The following is a 15,479-nucleotide window of genomic DNA, read 5'->3' as shown; positions in this document are numbered from 1 at the left end:
TTTTGAGTAAGAAAGTTTTTAATTGAGCCCTGTGAAACAAAGAACACTTCGCCCACGGGCATCGCGACAGAAGCGATGTTTGAATGAAGGCTTGCAACAATATCATAAAAGTTTTCTCTCAAAAGACTTTATTATCCCTCTCAAAAATATAATCTTACAAGTAGTAGTAGATTTGAAGTCAGTTGTTTTGTGAGCCTATTGAAAGACTATTGCTTCGTTGCGAAATTTAAATCGGACGCTAAATGTCTGACCAAGAAGGTTAAATTCTTGGCCTAACTTAAACTTCCTGTTCGCAAAAGGCTATTCAGAGTAAGAAGATTATTACGGGAGGTTGAAGAGCTCGAGGAAATCCTTATTAAAACCTGCTGAGTAAAAGTTACCAGATGTGGCGTGCTGAGGGAAGTGATTACAGACAACAGTCCCGGTGATCCATTAGGATAACATCCCGCCCCTTTAATTAACAGCACAAACAGGTTTTACGACATAGGGAAAATCTATTTTTGTTTCCTTTTGTTCCAGGTGGTAAGTAAAAGTACTGTCTTGGTGATGTGAAAGTGCTATATATAGCTCAAGCCCTTTCATTTGTGTGTAAACTACAATAATTATGCATGTTTTTTTCGTTCTTAGCGGGTAAAATATCTATCTTTCGCAATGTGACAGTATGGTATCAGCATTATACATGTATCATAGTAGTGCAGGCAAACTGGACCCTCTATGGCCGGCCAACTCCTCTGGCCAATGATTTCCCCCTTTGCCGATTTCTACTATTTATTCAGCCTGCAAAGGAGTCTGGTAGAGACTACATGTATCACTGTATAGTCTTTAGCAAACATATGCAATACAGCGTTAGCTACTTTAGTGTGGTTTATTTGAGTAGATTTAGACTATATCTAATAATATAAATCTAATTATTCAAAGAAAGTCCACAGCTAAATGAATTGACATAAAATCCCCCAACTGCTAAATGGTACCGTTATGTACAATAATAAACATTTGAGCATATTTCTCATTTGAAGGGTCTGCGTGAGTTAATTTCTTCCCACATTCGAACAAGGGATATCTTTGTCCTTCGCTCACACCCAGATGTCGTCCCGCGCTGCATGATTCATTGTTTCTATAATTAGCCGAGCTATTCCTGGCGAAATTAATGTTTCCGTTTTTGGCAGGCGGCTGTATTCCCCGGGGCACCCGCGGTTCAGATGACCCGGCACCCTCCCGGGGCACGTCGGGTGATTGTGTTGCAAATTTGGGAGTCGCGCCCCGGGGTACGGACTCTACCATTCGTTAATCCAAAACAACATATTTTTATCTTCTATAAACAGCTGTTATAAGCAACAAAACATTAAAAAACACCCTAACTTTTATATTGTTCGTAAAACAAACCTTACCTGGTCTTAAGCGTTGACGTTTGTTTAGCAGATTCACAAAATTTACCGGGAGTTCTACCCTATAATTGAATGGCACGCTCCATTCAGTTCGGATTGAATCAGTCAACTGCGGCCCACAAGCGGACGGCACCGGTACAAGCCACAGCGAAGCCTGTATCTGCCTGTATATGTGATTCTTTAGCGCACAAAAACTCTACCCCCAGTGGATTTTGCTCTACGGTCCTACCACCAACGACTCCAGCACAGGACACAGGTAAAAATCTCAATATTACAGCTTTTAATGCTTATTTTTACCGAGTCTTGTGCATGGGTGTAACGCATGGGCCACGCTACCCAAAACACAGCCGTCCCAAGCCGCGCCTATGTCTATAAATCTCGAATGAGCGACCATGCGTTCTACACCATTGTTCTTACCTTTAAAAATGGGGCTTTTAGATATTCCTTGATGTAATATTATACCTGATAACCTTGCTTATCAAATGTTTATGTTCTGATGTATCCGGCCTGGACTGCGTCTGTCTGAGCCTGATGCAATTTTTGTACGACTCGTCACAGGCCCGCGTTATACACGGTGCGTCAGATGACTCATGTCTGACGGCTTAGTCTGCCGTTTATATAGATAAAGAATAGTATAGATAAAGAATAGTAGAACAATGACTAACACGGCAAGCCTGCAGTACTATGTACAAATGTATACACTACACTAAGCAAAGCTAGTGGCCACTAAAAGCAAGACCAGGAATCACAAATATACGATTTAAACGATATTACGCGATTCGACACTCAACAGCATAGTATAAAAAGAAGTAAAGATTTAAGTTCCGTGAGTGTTTTGCTCATTCCTCTCCCCACTTTAATCCAAACTAAACCGAATCGTATGGCTCGGTGTTCCGAGAAAAATATACCAGTAGCGTGCTGTTTTATCTAGATAACGAGCGATATCCGGTTACTGCCGTGAAAAATCAAGTTCACACTTCCGCCAGATGTCCGGAATAAGAAAATAACCTACAGCTTATACTGTAAAATACTAGTAGCTAGTCTGCAGAATTTAGGTCTTTCCTATAGTATGTCTTGTGGATCATCAGCAAAAAATAGAGTCAATATATATTTGAATATTTGGCCACCACCAGTGAGCCGCGGTAAGGGTATTAACATTTCTCCAAATGCAGACTCCCCTGGAAAATTGTTCTCCCTTTACTGTAACAGCGTAGGCTAGTAGGCCTTTAGTAGACCATAGCGACAGCATATCATAATGGATAAATTTTCTCTGAATGCAGACTCCCCTTAGCCTCTACCAGGCTTCGAGAGGCGACTGGAAAGAGTAGAAATCGGTAGTTGGTGATGGTCTGCTGGAGAGAACAGTTTGCCAGCAGATCAACTACCCTGGCTGGCATGCTATCTCTCATGGCCGATTTCTACTCTTTCCAGCCTCCTCCCGAAGCCTGGTAGAGGCTGGACTCCCCTAGAAAATTGTTCTCTCTTTACTAAACCATCGTACGAGTAGTCAGGCTGGTATAGACTAGATCATGCCCTGTGTTACCGATGTCTCAAATAGTTGTCATGTTGTTTACAGTGGTGTCCGATCAGGAAACAAGGCTTTGTGAAAAGAATACATTTGTCTGGGTGGGAGGAATAAATAACTCCATTGTCTAGAATGTGCAAATAACCCATTTACACAACACAGCGCGTTTTGGGATGTTTTTTTCTACTAGTAATGGGACCGACTGTTACGATTTTTTTGCACTATGACGGGAAAAGCATTCTATGCGTACTTCTAAAGTACGCCGAAAGCTTTCCTTGTAACTTTGTTATAGCATCACCAGGGTCCAAAAAGTGCGGAACAAAATAGTAGAATTGGCGAAATAGACTGAATAGATCTAGTCTATGCCAGAAGGAATCTGGATTACTATTTTTCAAGCAAACCTAGGGATCCTGGTACATGTAGAAGCTAGATTTGTCCTTGCCTAGAGGTTCTTTTCAGCCCAACCGGTCACCAAAACACGACGGCCGCATGCCACAGTCACCTTTCCTGTATGGTAAACGGACTATATCAGGTAAATCTATGCCCCACTTTCGTCAATAAACGATCTGTTTATTTCAAAACTTGTAAATAAAGGGAAGAAGATCCTGTCCCTAGGGCTAACACTGTTTGTTTTCATATTTTGGATTCTCTTTTATTTGCTGATCCAAAAGCTTACTAATCGAGTTCCTTTTGTCCGTTATATTGACAGACGACATCAAGTACGTTTTTTGTCAACAGTCCTTTGTAGATACCTTTCCAGTTTTCTGTGTAATGAAATCGTCTGGGATTTAGACATAGCTCTAACTTTCAGAAGTTGAATTTTACGGTTGCCATCCCCATACGATCGTAAACTGCTGCTTTTCAATAAACGTACGTGATACCATTGAGCTTCAAATAGATTTTATATACGCGATACGTAGTCTCCACCAGACTTGCAACGCTGGAAAATCATAAAATTAAGCCAAATAATAAATAAGGAAAATAACTGGTGAGGGAAATTTAGCCACCTAATTAATCTAGAGTTGCTTTCTGTCTCTCTCGCGGATTGACTCTCCTGGCCATATGTACTTTTGTGCCCGGTCTGTACCCCGTAGGAAGGCCTGTTGGAGGCTACGTGATACGAAAGAAGCAAAATGTAAAATGTCGAGGTTCGCTGCACGCCAGGCTTCGGGAGACGGCTGGAAAGAGTAGAAATCGGCCAAATAGAGAGAGATAACATGCCGAGGTTGGTCCGGTAGAGAGTACATTTTGCCGCACCCGGCCAATTCTCTCGGCATGTTATCTCCCTATTTCAGTGTTTGACGGTTTCTACTCTTTTCAGCCGTCTCCCGAAGCCTGGTAGAGGCTACCCCGAGACATCTATAAACCGTCAACTGTTCTAGACGATAGTTCTATTCTAGTCTTCCGTGCTCCAGAAACTGTGCGGAAATGACCTTTTCCCGAGCAAACCTGCAGGCAAAACAAATGGGGAGAGAAGCGGTCCTAAAATAACTGCATTCTTCACAGTTGACTGACAGTTGCTAACAGACAGGACACAGACACATGGGTTATCACATGTACACTACATAGACGCACTATGTACTGTACTAGTAGTAACAACAAGTAACACCACCGAAGCCCCTGTCACACATTCAGAACCTTCCTCCGACCTTGTACCCGACCAAGTCAGCGAACCAGTTTATTTTTGCACCGCTTACTGACAAGACAAGGTGATAGCACACTCAAGTCTTAAACTTGTTTTTTAATGTCGCCACCGACTCAGAAAAGAAAGCACAAATGGTTTGCTGAAGGTTGGGAGCAGTCTGTCCAGATTCAGGGCACACCTACATCAAAATCTTGCCGACTATGTCCCAACCATTTCAGATCCTGTTATTTCCCAACCAGTACACGACCTACTCCCAACTAGCTCTGAATGCTTCGAACGTAACTTCTCCAAGCAGATCTTTAGGTGGTCGCAAAGACCTTATCAAATTGACCAGACAGTATCAAATTGGCCAGACAGTATCAAATTGGCCAGACAGTATCAAATTGGCCAGACAGTATCAAATTGGCCAGACAGTATCCATTGGTTCATACGTCTAAGACTTGTTTAATTTAACAATGCATTATCTTTTCCTTACAGGTCGTTCTACTACTGTTTCCGGAGTCTACACTATGAACCTGTAAGAAAACACGCCGCACAAGCTAAGGAGAGCTCCAGTTGAAAATGGTAGAAGGATGGATCCTTACAAACAACATGACGAACTCTACCGATCCCGTCTTTGGATCAAGACTCTGGACGACCCCTCTTCCAGAAAACACTTCAAACACTACAGGCAACGGACCGCCATGGACTGTCTCCCCCTCACTGGATGACTCGGAGGGCTCCGTCTATACTACTCAATATGTTGCAGGGCAAACCAGTGCAATAATTTTGATATTTCTCGCGTCTTGCGTGGGGAACTTTCTGGTGGCGTTCACGCTATGGAGGAAAGCGTACCTACTGACGGTCAGCAATAAGTTCGTCTTCAGCCTGACCGTGTCCAACTTCCTACTGTCCCTACTCGTCTTTCCGTTCAGTGCTGCCAGTGCGGTCCTGAGAAGGTGGATTTTTGGGGTGGTTTGGTGCAATTTCACCGGTTTCGTCACCGTGTTGGTCAGTTCTGCCAGCCTGCTCACACTCGGCATTATTGCAATAGACAGGTGAGTTCTGCGTTCTGGTGATTTCTTTTTTTTTTTTCACTTTTATAACTTAAATGCCTGGGAGTATGGGACTACTCTGTCTCCAAGCAGAGGTTGGTGGGGAAGATTGTCACCTTTCTATATATGCCCCGCTACCCCAGAAAAAACGGGGCATATATTAACTTGTGCTTGGAGTTGGAGAGTGTGTCGGACCCCGGTACACAAATGGGATGGCAAAATATGAAAAAATTGTGTTTTATTTTCATATTCTCACAGTTAAATGGGTATTATTGTACTTTTTATTCCGATGTTTCGTAACAGAATAACAGTCGCAATTTGCAAGGATATAAATATATTATATAAATATTCGATGGAGCATTTTAACTTTGGCGTAAACAAGCATTTGCATTCATCCCAGCAAAAAAAGTCTAAAGTTAGAAAAAGAGACCACAGGGATCCAAATTGCCACTTGCTGTTTACTCTTTCTAAAAATAAGGTTAATGCCTGGAAATATGCGATATTTATAGCAGGACCGTTTCTGGGTCTACTTCCATTATACCGTGAACCGTAGCAACGAACTAGAATGTTCGGCGATCGGCCAGACAAAGGGAATGAACTGAGTTACTGGCTCCGAATAAAAGAAGGAAACCAGGTCGTGGAAAATGGGGATATTTGAACTGTCCATCAAAACTCTGGGGAGGTATAATCTCCCAGATCAGACAAAAGAAAGCTGTACAAGGCCGCCATTGTTCAGGGTAAAGGCTTGTGTTCTTTCTAAACAGATTTTTCGCTGGGTGAATTTCGCCTGTTACTGGGGCGATGGAGTCAATGCGAGGTCGGCTTGAAACACAGAGAGGCTGTTGATACATTTAAAGCACCAGAGTCTACAAAAAAGGGCCACACAAGCAACCCATAGCCCGTGTGCATTTCGTTTCTTAGAAATATCGGTAGTCTAGTGATCGGACAAAGGGTGATTTTAAAAACTGTGACCCTAACCTAGTCTCTACCGCTAGCCTTTACCAGATTGGGATAATAGACTTCGGCAAAAATAGAGTCTGACTGGCCAGGGGATGGGTCCACCGTTTATACTAGGGGTTTCATTCTTTTTCCTTAGACTGGCAACACTGGTACAAAACACTGAAATTAAGACAAAAGGGGAGAATTATTGGCCAGGGGAGTTTAGCCACCGCCGTTTAGTCACCATTTGCTGACTGACTCTCCAGGCCTATTAATAATATAAGTATTGTGATGCTACCAATTTCTACTGTTCTCACGCAATTGTAGTCTGATAGACCCTAACTCCATAACATAACATTACCAACTTGAGGAATAACAGACGTTCTATTCTTGAATTTCTCGCCTGTACGCGAGTGTCAATGTTGAACACGTCTGGTGGGACATGGCAGCTGCACGAGAAATGTTTTTACCCGGGCCGCCGAGCGCTATTTCTGGGTCCGATGTCGCCTTGTCGTGTCGGTGTGGGATAAACAAGGCGTGGCTTCTCGGTACACATGTCCCCCAGGTCAGGTATTATTAGTAACAAAGGATTAGCAGCCGTGTGCGAGGATAGGTGTCGATAAACTAACGCAAGCAGAGCGAAACGACCGGGTTCATCGAGCTTATCTCCTAAGCAGATCCTACGGTGGCAAGGTCAGAGGAGTGTCCATTAGGCCACCGAGCGACTGAGGACTGTCTCTACATGGCCAGTTCCATAACGTCTAACCGCCATACTTTTGCCGCCAGACATCTGCTTGGAGATTGCCTAGTTGAGCCTGTTGGGGGCAAACTCATAGTCTCCACCAGACTCCTTTGCATGCTGAATACCTTACCTTATAGTAGAAATCGGCCTAAAAGGGGATTTAATTGGCCAGAGGAGTTGACCGGCCAGAGAGGGTCCGTGCAGGCAAATGGACCTTCTCTGGCCGACCAACTCCCTCGGCATGTTATCTCTTTATTTGGCCAATTTCTTCCCTTTCAAACCTCCTACCGAAGCCTGATAGAGGCTAGCAAATTCACTCCATGAGAGACTGGCCACCAGGCTACGATTCATCACTTATCATCTGTATATTTTGCTACGAGATCACATAATCTGGGCCTGGGGCACAGTGAATGAAATGTTTGGATAATTTCTTGTTTCTGTTATTTCGTCGTCGTGACCGGCCTTTCAACTTCAGACCAATGTTTTTGTAAGGTGTGTAGAGGCCCTCGCTTCTTAGCAAGTTGTTCAGACTGCATTTTGCTGACAGCGGGTTTTCAAGGGCCAGATATAGTTTCCACTTAACCTCACCTAACGCGACTACGTAAAGCTAGAAAAATGCAAACTAATTGAACTGCAGCTTTTGAAACTGCCGACTGAATAATGAAAACAAAACATGTAAATCCTTGTATATTTGTATTCCAGCTCCATGCATTGATTCAATGCCATTTGTTTGATTGATGTAGATGCTATTTTTAGCCTGGTGCCCAGTAGGTGTACCGTGGGGCGCGACCTATCACCGGGGTGCCTAATTTACTGCGCTCAGGGCTGCTGGCTGCGGGTCTATTTACATGTTACACGCAGCTACCGTTGTAGTATGACGACTGGGTGTGTTGACAGACAGACAGTGAGCTAACATGGTTGGATTTCTGCTGACAACCCCGTTCCTTTGTCCTCTCAGAATAGCCCCCAGCTCAGGGTTAATTTTGCTGATCTCCAAGCAGATCCTAGGGTGGCAAAAGACAGTATCCAATGGCTAGCCTCTACCAGGCTTCGGGAGGCGGCTGAAAAGAGTAGAAATCGGCTAGAGAAAAAGCATACCAAGGGAGTTTGGTCGGCTGGAGGGTACTCGTACAGTTTGCCGCTCCCGAGCCGACCAAACATGGCATGCTATCTCTCAATGTGGCCGATTTCTACTCTTTCCAGCCGCCTCCCGAAGCCTGGTAGAGGCTAGCCATTGGCCAGAGAGGGTCCAATACGCCACCCTCTCTGGCCAATGGAAACTGTCTTTTGCCACCCTAGGATCTGCTTGGAGATTATAATATTACGTATGTATGTCTAAGTCAAGCAGTGTATCTTTTGTCTACACTTTTTTTATATATGTTTGTTATGTGTCTGTTAAGTCTTGACCTGTACCTACCCCGTCGTGGCATGAATGTACAATAAAGGTATTTCATTTCATTTCATTTCATTTATAATTTTGCCTCTGGCGCGGGTGAATGAACTTTAGTATTACGGTGGCCAAACTCTCCTTATACTGTTTTTAAACTCCATGTTTAAACTCACGTTCACGATTGTTTAGTCTGGTTGTTTAGACTACTCTCAGATACACTTAAAACTTCCATCTCTCTTCACTCGCCTAGAGCAAGAGCTAAAATTGCCTATCTGTGATTCTATATTTGTCAGCACCCCTGAAAGTATTTAGGTTACCCGCCAGAGACCGGCAAAGAAAACATCACTTAGCTCGGCACGGTGTCTGGGTAAGGACTATTCCTGATACAAGAGGACCAAGCCAGGCCTGGACAGCTAATTAAAGACCTGTTGAGGGAAATATAGACGATTTATGTACAAGTAATTCATTACCTGTCTCCGTGCTAAACACGTCTGTAGTTCCCAGCGACAGGACGAAAATTCCGTGGATGTCTCGGATGTTACAAGTGATCGGGAATTCTGGGTCCTGATTATTTCCTTGCCTATCTGTCGTTGAACTGGTTTCTTGATACGTCTTTTCGTTCTCTTTTTCCGTGGTCTCCAGCAAACTTACTCTCCAAGCAGAGGTTTGGGTTTTGGGGTATTTTTAACGTGGGCCTTTTTAGAGACCTTTTTAGAGGGGTTTCTTTTTTGCACTGGAAGAAACCCCGATAAAAATGTCGAAAAACACGCCAGAAATAAACCCAAAACCCAAACCTCTGCTAGGAGAGTACAGAAAACTACCAATACGGGATCGAGAGAGAATTCTTCGCCAGGACAGTTTGGCCACCATTGACAGATCATTTGCTTCCAAGGGGAAATGTTAATGCCCTTACGGCACGATTTACTCTGATTGCCTGGCCAATTACAGACCCTTTTCGCCTAAATTCTACTATCCTTCGATCTGCTAATATGCTATCCTACTTTTGTCGGTGGACGAAACATATGAATCTTGACATATTTTTGTCGAGGGGGGGGGGGGCATTTTTTCTGTTCTTTCAACAGAGCCAGGTTAAAATGCACGGTGTGGTGTCATCCACAGTAGTACATACTAACATAGCATCCCAGGACAAAACCACAGGAATTTTAGACGTTGTAACTGTCTCTCGTCTCCGCTGTTCTGTTTTCCAGAGTTCTGTGTTTGGAAATTCCTAGTCCAAAAATATGCACCCCCTATGGGTTCAGTTTTTCACAAAATCTTTGTTTGGAAATTTTTAATCCAGAAATATGCACCCCTATAGCGTTTTGCGGTTTGGTCTCAAAATAAAAGCAATCCAAAACGGAACGCAGTTTTTATTAGCAACACAAATAGAGCAGAGACGTCACCCAAATGTAGAATGAAGGGTGGTGGCCGGTGCTATTTTTTTAAAAAGTCTATTCTAAAAGGTCATAACATGAAACATCGCATTATTGTGTAAAGAAAAATACAAAATTTCTAAATCTGATATGTGTATTCAGAAAAAGACTTCAACCAAATGCAGAATGAAGGGCGGTGGATGGTGCTATTTTTTCCCAAACCCCAAAACCAATTCTAAAGGCCATATATATATATAGAACATGAAAAACCGCATCATTATCATGATTATGTAAAGGAAAGATATAAAATTTCTAAATCTGATAGGCCCATTCATAAGAAGTTATCATTTTGCAGCACATTCATGAAGTATCTAATCTACTACTAGTAGGCAAAACTATTTCCGGATCAGAGATACTTTTATCTGACCCAGTTTTTCCATGTTTAAGAATAGATGTGGGTTCACGTTTCAACCAGAGTGATAAACTTCAACTGAGAGGACATGGAAGTGCGGTCAAGAACAGTAAAAGCTCATTGATATCTCCCAAACACATGTCTAGTTGAATTTCTATTGTTTCAAACAGATTGGTACATGTTCTTGTACAAATGGTGTTGTTGTTAGGACCCGATCGCATACGTCGTACAATTGTCGCGCGATGGTCGTACGATGGTCGTACGATAACTGATGGCGTTCTTGGGATAGTTGTGCATGTGTCCTGTAACATTCAGCTAGCTGGCTTGTTGCTGGAAAGGCTGTCTTAGATTCTTGTTGACCGTTGGTTCTGTCACAGTCCGCTCGAAACTTGTACGACGTAGAATGTAGCCGCGCCCTCAGACCTTATATACAGACATGCTTGCGGTCATCACTAAATATCCAAGCATATCCATGGTATCTATTTGTTCGTGGTTTTACGTAGCCTGGATGCCAGACCCAAAGCACACTGGACACAAAATATCTCAGTGTGCAAGCCAGGCTCACTGAGATATTTGTGTCCAGTGTGCTATGGGTCTGGAACCCAGGCTAGGTTTTACGTCTCTAGCCTGGTCTCTCCGCTCTTTTTGGTGAGGATTTTTCGTGGCACGTTCTGCCATATGGCCCGACATGATTACAGTCACATGCAAAGGCTTAGAGAAATCCGCCCAACGGGATTAGACCTAAATTTGGAACCAAAAGAAAAACGACGTAATCCAAAAGGCATCCGCATATGTCACCACTAGTACAATACTACAGCTGCCGTAGACAATTCAAACTCTACTACTGGATAAAATGATATTCCTACTAAATATAGATAAAAACTCCACGTATAAATCCGGTAATACTAATAGAGTCTTAACTGTCTCGTAAACGAGTATCGTTTACCTGATATCTAACCTTCATGAACGTTGAGTCCATACTACACTAAGGACGGTAATATGTATACGTACATACATTGTACTCTGAGTCTCTGACATGTTCTCATTTCAATATTTACACAGAAAAAGAACTTAATTCAACGACATTTGCTAGATGTAAATACGGCAACTAGTACATATATATGGAACGATTGCTAATGTGTATATTATTGACAGGGACATGTGGTTTCTTCGTTATTTCCTCTTCATACTTAGTTTTTCTGCATAATCTCAAGTCGCAGGTACTACGCCATAGTCCGTCCCATGATGTACTCCGATATCATCACCCCACTGCTGTTGTTCTACATCTGGTTTCATCTTTAGTTCCTAATGATACTTACTTCTTTCTGAGTACATGTATGATAAACTTAAACCTATATTTGATGCTATGTTTCCAGGTACTACGCCATAGTCCGTCCCATGATGAACCCTGATAGCATCACCCCACTGCTGCTGTTCTACATCTGGTTTCATCCTTAGTTCCAATGATACTTACTTCTTTCTGAGTACATGTATTGATAACGACTTACTTTATTTTAATGATATATCCCCAGGTACTACGCCATAGTCCGACCCATGATGTACCCTGACATCATCACCCCACTGCGCGGGTACCAGCTGCTGTTCTACATCTGGCTGCACGCTACTGTCATCGCGCTGCCCCCGCTCTTCGGATGGGGAAAATACCAGTTCCAGGTCAGTAGGATTAGTCTCTACCGGGCTTCGGGAGACGGCTTGAAAGAGTAGAAATTGGCCAAATAGAGAGATAACATGCTGAGGGAGTTGGTCCGCGCTTAGAGAACAGTTCGGGTGCGGCAAACTGTTCTCTAAGCGCGGATCAACCACTCCCTCAGCATGTTATCTCTCTATTTGGCCGATTTCTACTCTTTCCAGCCGCCTTCCGAAGCCTGGCAGAGGCTAAGTAATTACCTACGGGACGGAAGTTTTGTTTTTGGGTGGCACTGGTTTGGGATAGTTTGAATGGTTTGGAAATGAGTGGGCGAATATTGGGCTTCAGTTGATTGACAGGGTTGTGAGCGCCAAGAATATGCACCGTGTAATCATGGTATGAAACATAAACCATGGTTTATCATGCAATCGTTTGAGAATATGATGCACTTCAATCGGGTACGAGACCCCTACTAGTGACATAGGTGCTTAGCTATATTAGGTAAATATTTCCCCCACGACCATACTGTGCGGTTCTAATAAATTCAGAAAAATACAAAACACTTCCCGGAGATCAGGAAAACCCCCAAAAATACTTACCGTAAATTTGATAATCATCAATTTCTTGGTGACATTTTACCTCATGTATCACTACAGGTGTCCAAGGCGAGCTGTGCCGTACAGTGGGACAGAAGTTTGTCTTACTCCATCGTCTGGACCACGTCATGTTTCGTCGCGCCGCTGCTCGAAATGTTGTTCTGCTACTGGCACATTCTCCAAGTCGCCCGGACAAAATCGCGCAAAATCCACGTCGGAAACCGCGGACCGGACGCCGACTCCCCCGACACCGGTCTACAGTGCCCCCTCTACGTCAGGACAGGTAAACAATGGAAAGCCGCCAGAACTTTAGTCTTCGTGTTAGGCTCGTTCATCATTCCGTGGGCGCCCTACGCCGTGTGTCTGATGTACCAGGCTGCGCACGGACCGGGTAGTCTGTCACCATGGATACAGAGCGTGGTGGTGTGCCTGTCGTTCTGCGGGAGCGTCTGTCACCCCCTGATGTACGGGGTGTGGAACAGAACGGTTCGGAAGGAACTCGTGCTGCTGCTGTGCGGGGACGACAGGCTGTACGGCCGCAGGGGATGGAGAAGCGGCCTAGGGCGACGGGTAAGTTACTACTTACTGGATATATACATTAGATGCCATTTTTTGCAAAGCAAGTGCAGTTTTACCGATTACCTGGCGTCGCTGATTACGAGAGGCTCAAACTGATTTGATACAATTGACTTTTGTACTACACTTTTCTGTTACCTTCGAGACGAAATTATTGTTATGGGTGGCGATGGTTGTATGTTTGGGTCCCGATGTGAGTGAGTCGAAATTGGATTTCAACTGATTGACAGCGTTTTAACTCTGTATGTTTCGTCACCCTATTCCAATGCCAGCGCCACCCGATCGATTTTCCAAAATTTGTTTTTTATAGCCCTTCATCGTTTTACCGGTTTGGGTGAATTGTATCCATACTTAACATCATTATTCCAACGGTCCATCAGAACAGCGCGGTATTTCTATCCGTCGCCATTTTCGTTTCGTACTCTCGCGGAACAGTAAAAATTTCGCGATGTTTTCTAATGACCATATATGTTTCCTTCCTTCCAGGGGCGGCGTGAGTCCAGGACCCGCGCTCTCAGCATCTCCGTGCGCATCACAGACCTGGGCATGTCACATCAGCTGATAGCCGCCATTGCCCTGCGGACTGATACCTACAGCACCACATCCGGGACAGACAACACCGGCAGGCGCACAAGTATTCATAGCGACGACTCAGGTGAGCAGAACTAAATGTATTTCCGTCAGAATACACTGTACAGTAATTTGCAAGGCTATATCACGTGAAGGTTAACATCATGCATTTTATTTGCATTACTTTTGTTATTCTATAGCCAGTTTTAGTTAATATCCAAGCAGGTCTTTTGGTGACTGCAAAGAGAGTATCAAATTTGCCAGGCAGTATCCATTTGCCAGACAGTTACCATTTCGCCACCCGAGAAATAGTAACTGTCTGGCAAAGGGATACTGCCTGGCAAATTTGATACTGTCTTTGCAACCACCAAAATATCTGGTTACTTTGATTTCTTAAAACTGGTTATAGGATAAGAGAGATGAAAGGGAATGCAAAGAATATTCATTATGTGTACCTTCACATGATATAGCCTAGCAAACTGCTGTTCTGTGTATGTTGCCCCAAATACATTCACATGTATATAATGTATTTGTAGATCATATATATAGCATCGTTCACATAATCAGTAATCAAAATGTATTTCTTCTATGAACATTTTTTCATACTTTTTACAGGAACTACATTGATGACGCTAGAAGATTCCATTGGTTACGGATCACCCCCCGCCAGTGATACGTCACTTCCGTCACCCCCTCCGATCGTGACGTCACTTCCGAATGGTTCGTCAGACCACGTGGGCATGACGTTGTCCAATGGCTACGCTCCGTCAGCTACAAACGAGGACATGTACCCGCTACCCCTGGAAAAGGCCCTTCAAAGGGGACGGAGACCGAGTAACACACTTATTAAGGCTTCTCAAAGACCCTCTTTAGAGAGCATAGATGAGGGTTTATGCAACGCCTCCTGTCTGGACGGACAATAACTGCAGTATTTTGTCATTTTGTGAAAGACTCAACGAATGAGGGGGCTTTCCTTATCTTTCATGCTCAGGTGCTATCGAAGTAGAGTTATGTGTTGTCGGAGTTATCCAGTACAATAGACATACAAACTCGTAGTGTGGTCGTCTGTCGTCACATGGCCCTTAAAACACTAGAGTCAATGCAATACGTGTTTTGTAGTTGCAAAGTTTTCATCGATATTTCTGATGTACATTTGTTGTTCAATAAACTGTCCTTTATATAAAAGAACTTTCCGGTTGAACCTGGTTTCGGTTCAGCACTTGTTTTAATGATATGATATGATATGATATGATATGATATGATATGATATGATATGATATGATATGAATCTTTATTGCATGTTCTTGCCCAGATGGGCTAAATGCACAAGAGGATATCCAGTATGTAAAACATGAGTTTCAGCTTCCAGCTTCATACCATTATAAATCTAGCACCTTCACCACCACTATAGGCCTTCATCATTTCATGCCATCAAGTGCCAATTGTTATAAAATACAGTCAATTTATAAAAGTACTTTTCAAATAGTCATAAAAAGTGACTACTTCTAATGGGCATTGGTTTGACAAAAATTGAATATGCTGTATCTGTATTTACAGCATATGCTGTATATAGTCGTTTCACTTAACAATTATTTGGTATTTTTCATGCTGAAGCTAAGTATGTACATACCCTATATAGCTATC

The 15,479-nt window shown here is 43.2% G+C and overlaps 1 protein-coding gene across 1 annotated transcript; it reads left to right on the top strand.

Annotated features, from left to right (window-relative positions):
* Positions 1-1,470: 1,470 nt before the first annotated feature.
* Positions 1,471-15,035, top strand: LOC109480910 (G-protein coupled receptor 161-like). Its single transcript, XM_019783282.1, has 6 exons — positions 1,471-1,641; positions 5,033-5,592; positions 11,978-12,119; positions 12,750-13,259; positions 13,752-13,920; positions 14,451-15,035. The coding sequence occupies exons 2-6, from the start codon at positions 5,117-5,119 to the stop codon at positions 14,756-14,758; spliced, it is 1,605 nt and encodes a 534-aa protein (XP_019638841.1). The 5' UTR covers positions 1,471-1,641; positions 5,033-5,116; the 3' UTR covers positions 14,759-15,035.
* The last annotated feature ends 444 nt before the right edge of the window (positions 15,036-15,479 follow it).

Source organism: Branchiostoma belcheri, unplaced genomic scaffold, assembly GCF_001625305.1.
Source record: "Branchiostoma belcheri isolate BF01 breed outbred unplaced genomic scaffold, Haploidv18h27 scaffold109, whole genome shotgun sequence".
Lineage (NCBI taxonomy): Eukaryota > Metazoa > Chordata > Leptocardii > Amphioxiformes > Branchiostomatidae > Branchiostoma > Branchiostoma belcheri.
This window is presented reverse-complemented; position numbering and strand designations above follow the sequence as displayed.

Coding starts and splice junctions, on each gene's coding strand:
- LOC109480910 (XM_019783282.1), top strand. CDS start 5,117: ATGGTAGAAGGATGGATCCTTACAAACAACATGACGAACTCTACCGAT. Junction 12,120..12,749: donor GGGGAAAATACCAGTTCCAG/GTCAGTAGGATT, acceptor GTATCACTACAG/GTGTCCAAGGCGAGCTGTGC. Junction 13,260..13,751: donor GAAGCGGCCTAGGGCGACGG/GTAAGTTACTAC, acceptor CCTTCCTTCCAG/GGGCGGCGTGAGTCCAGGAC.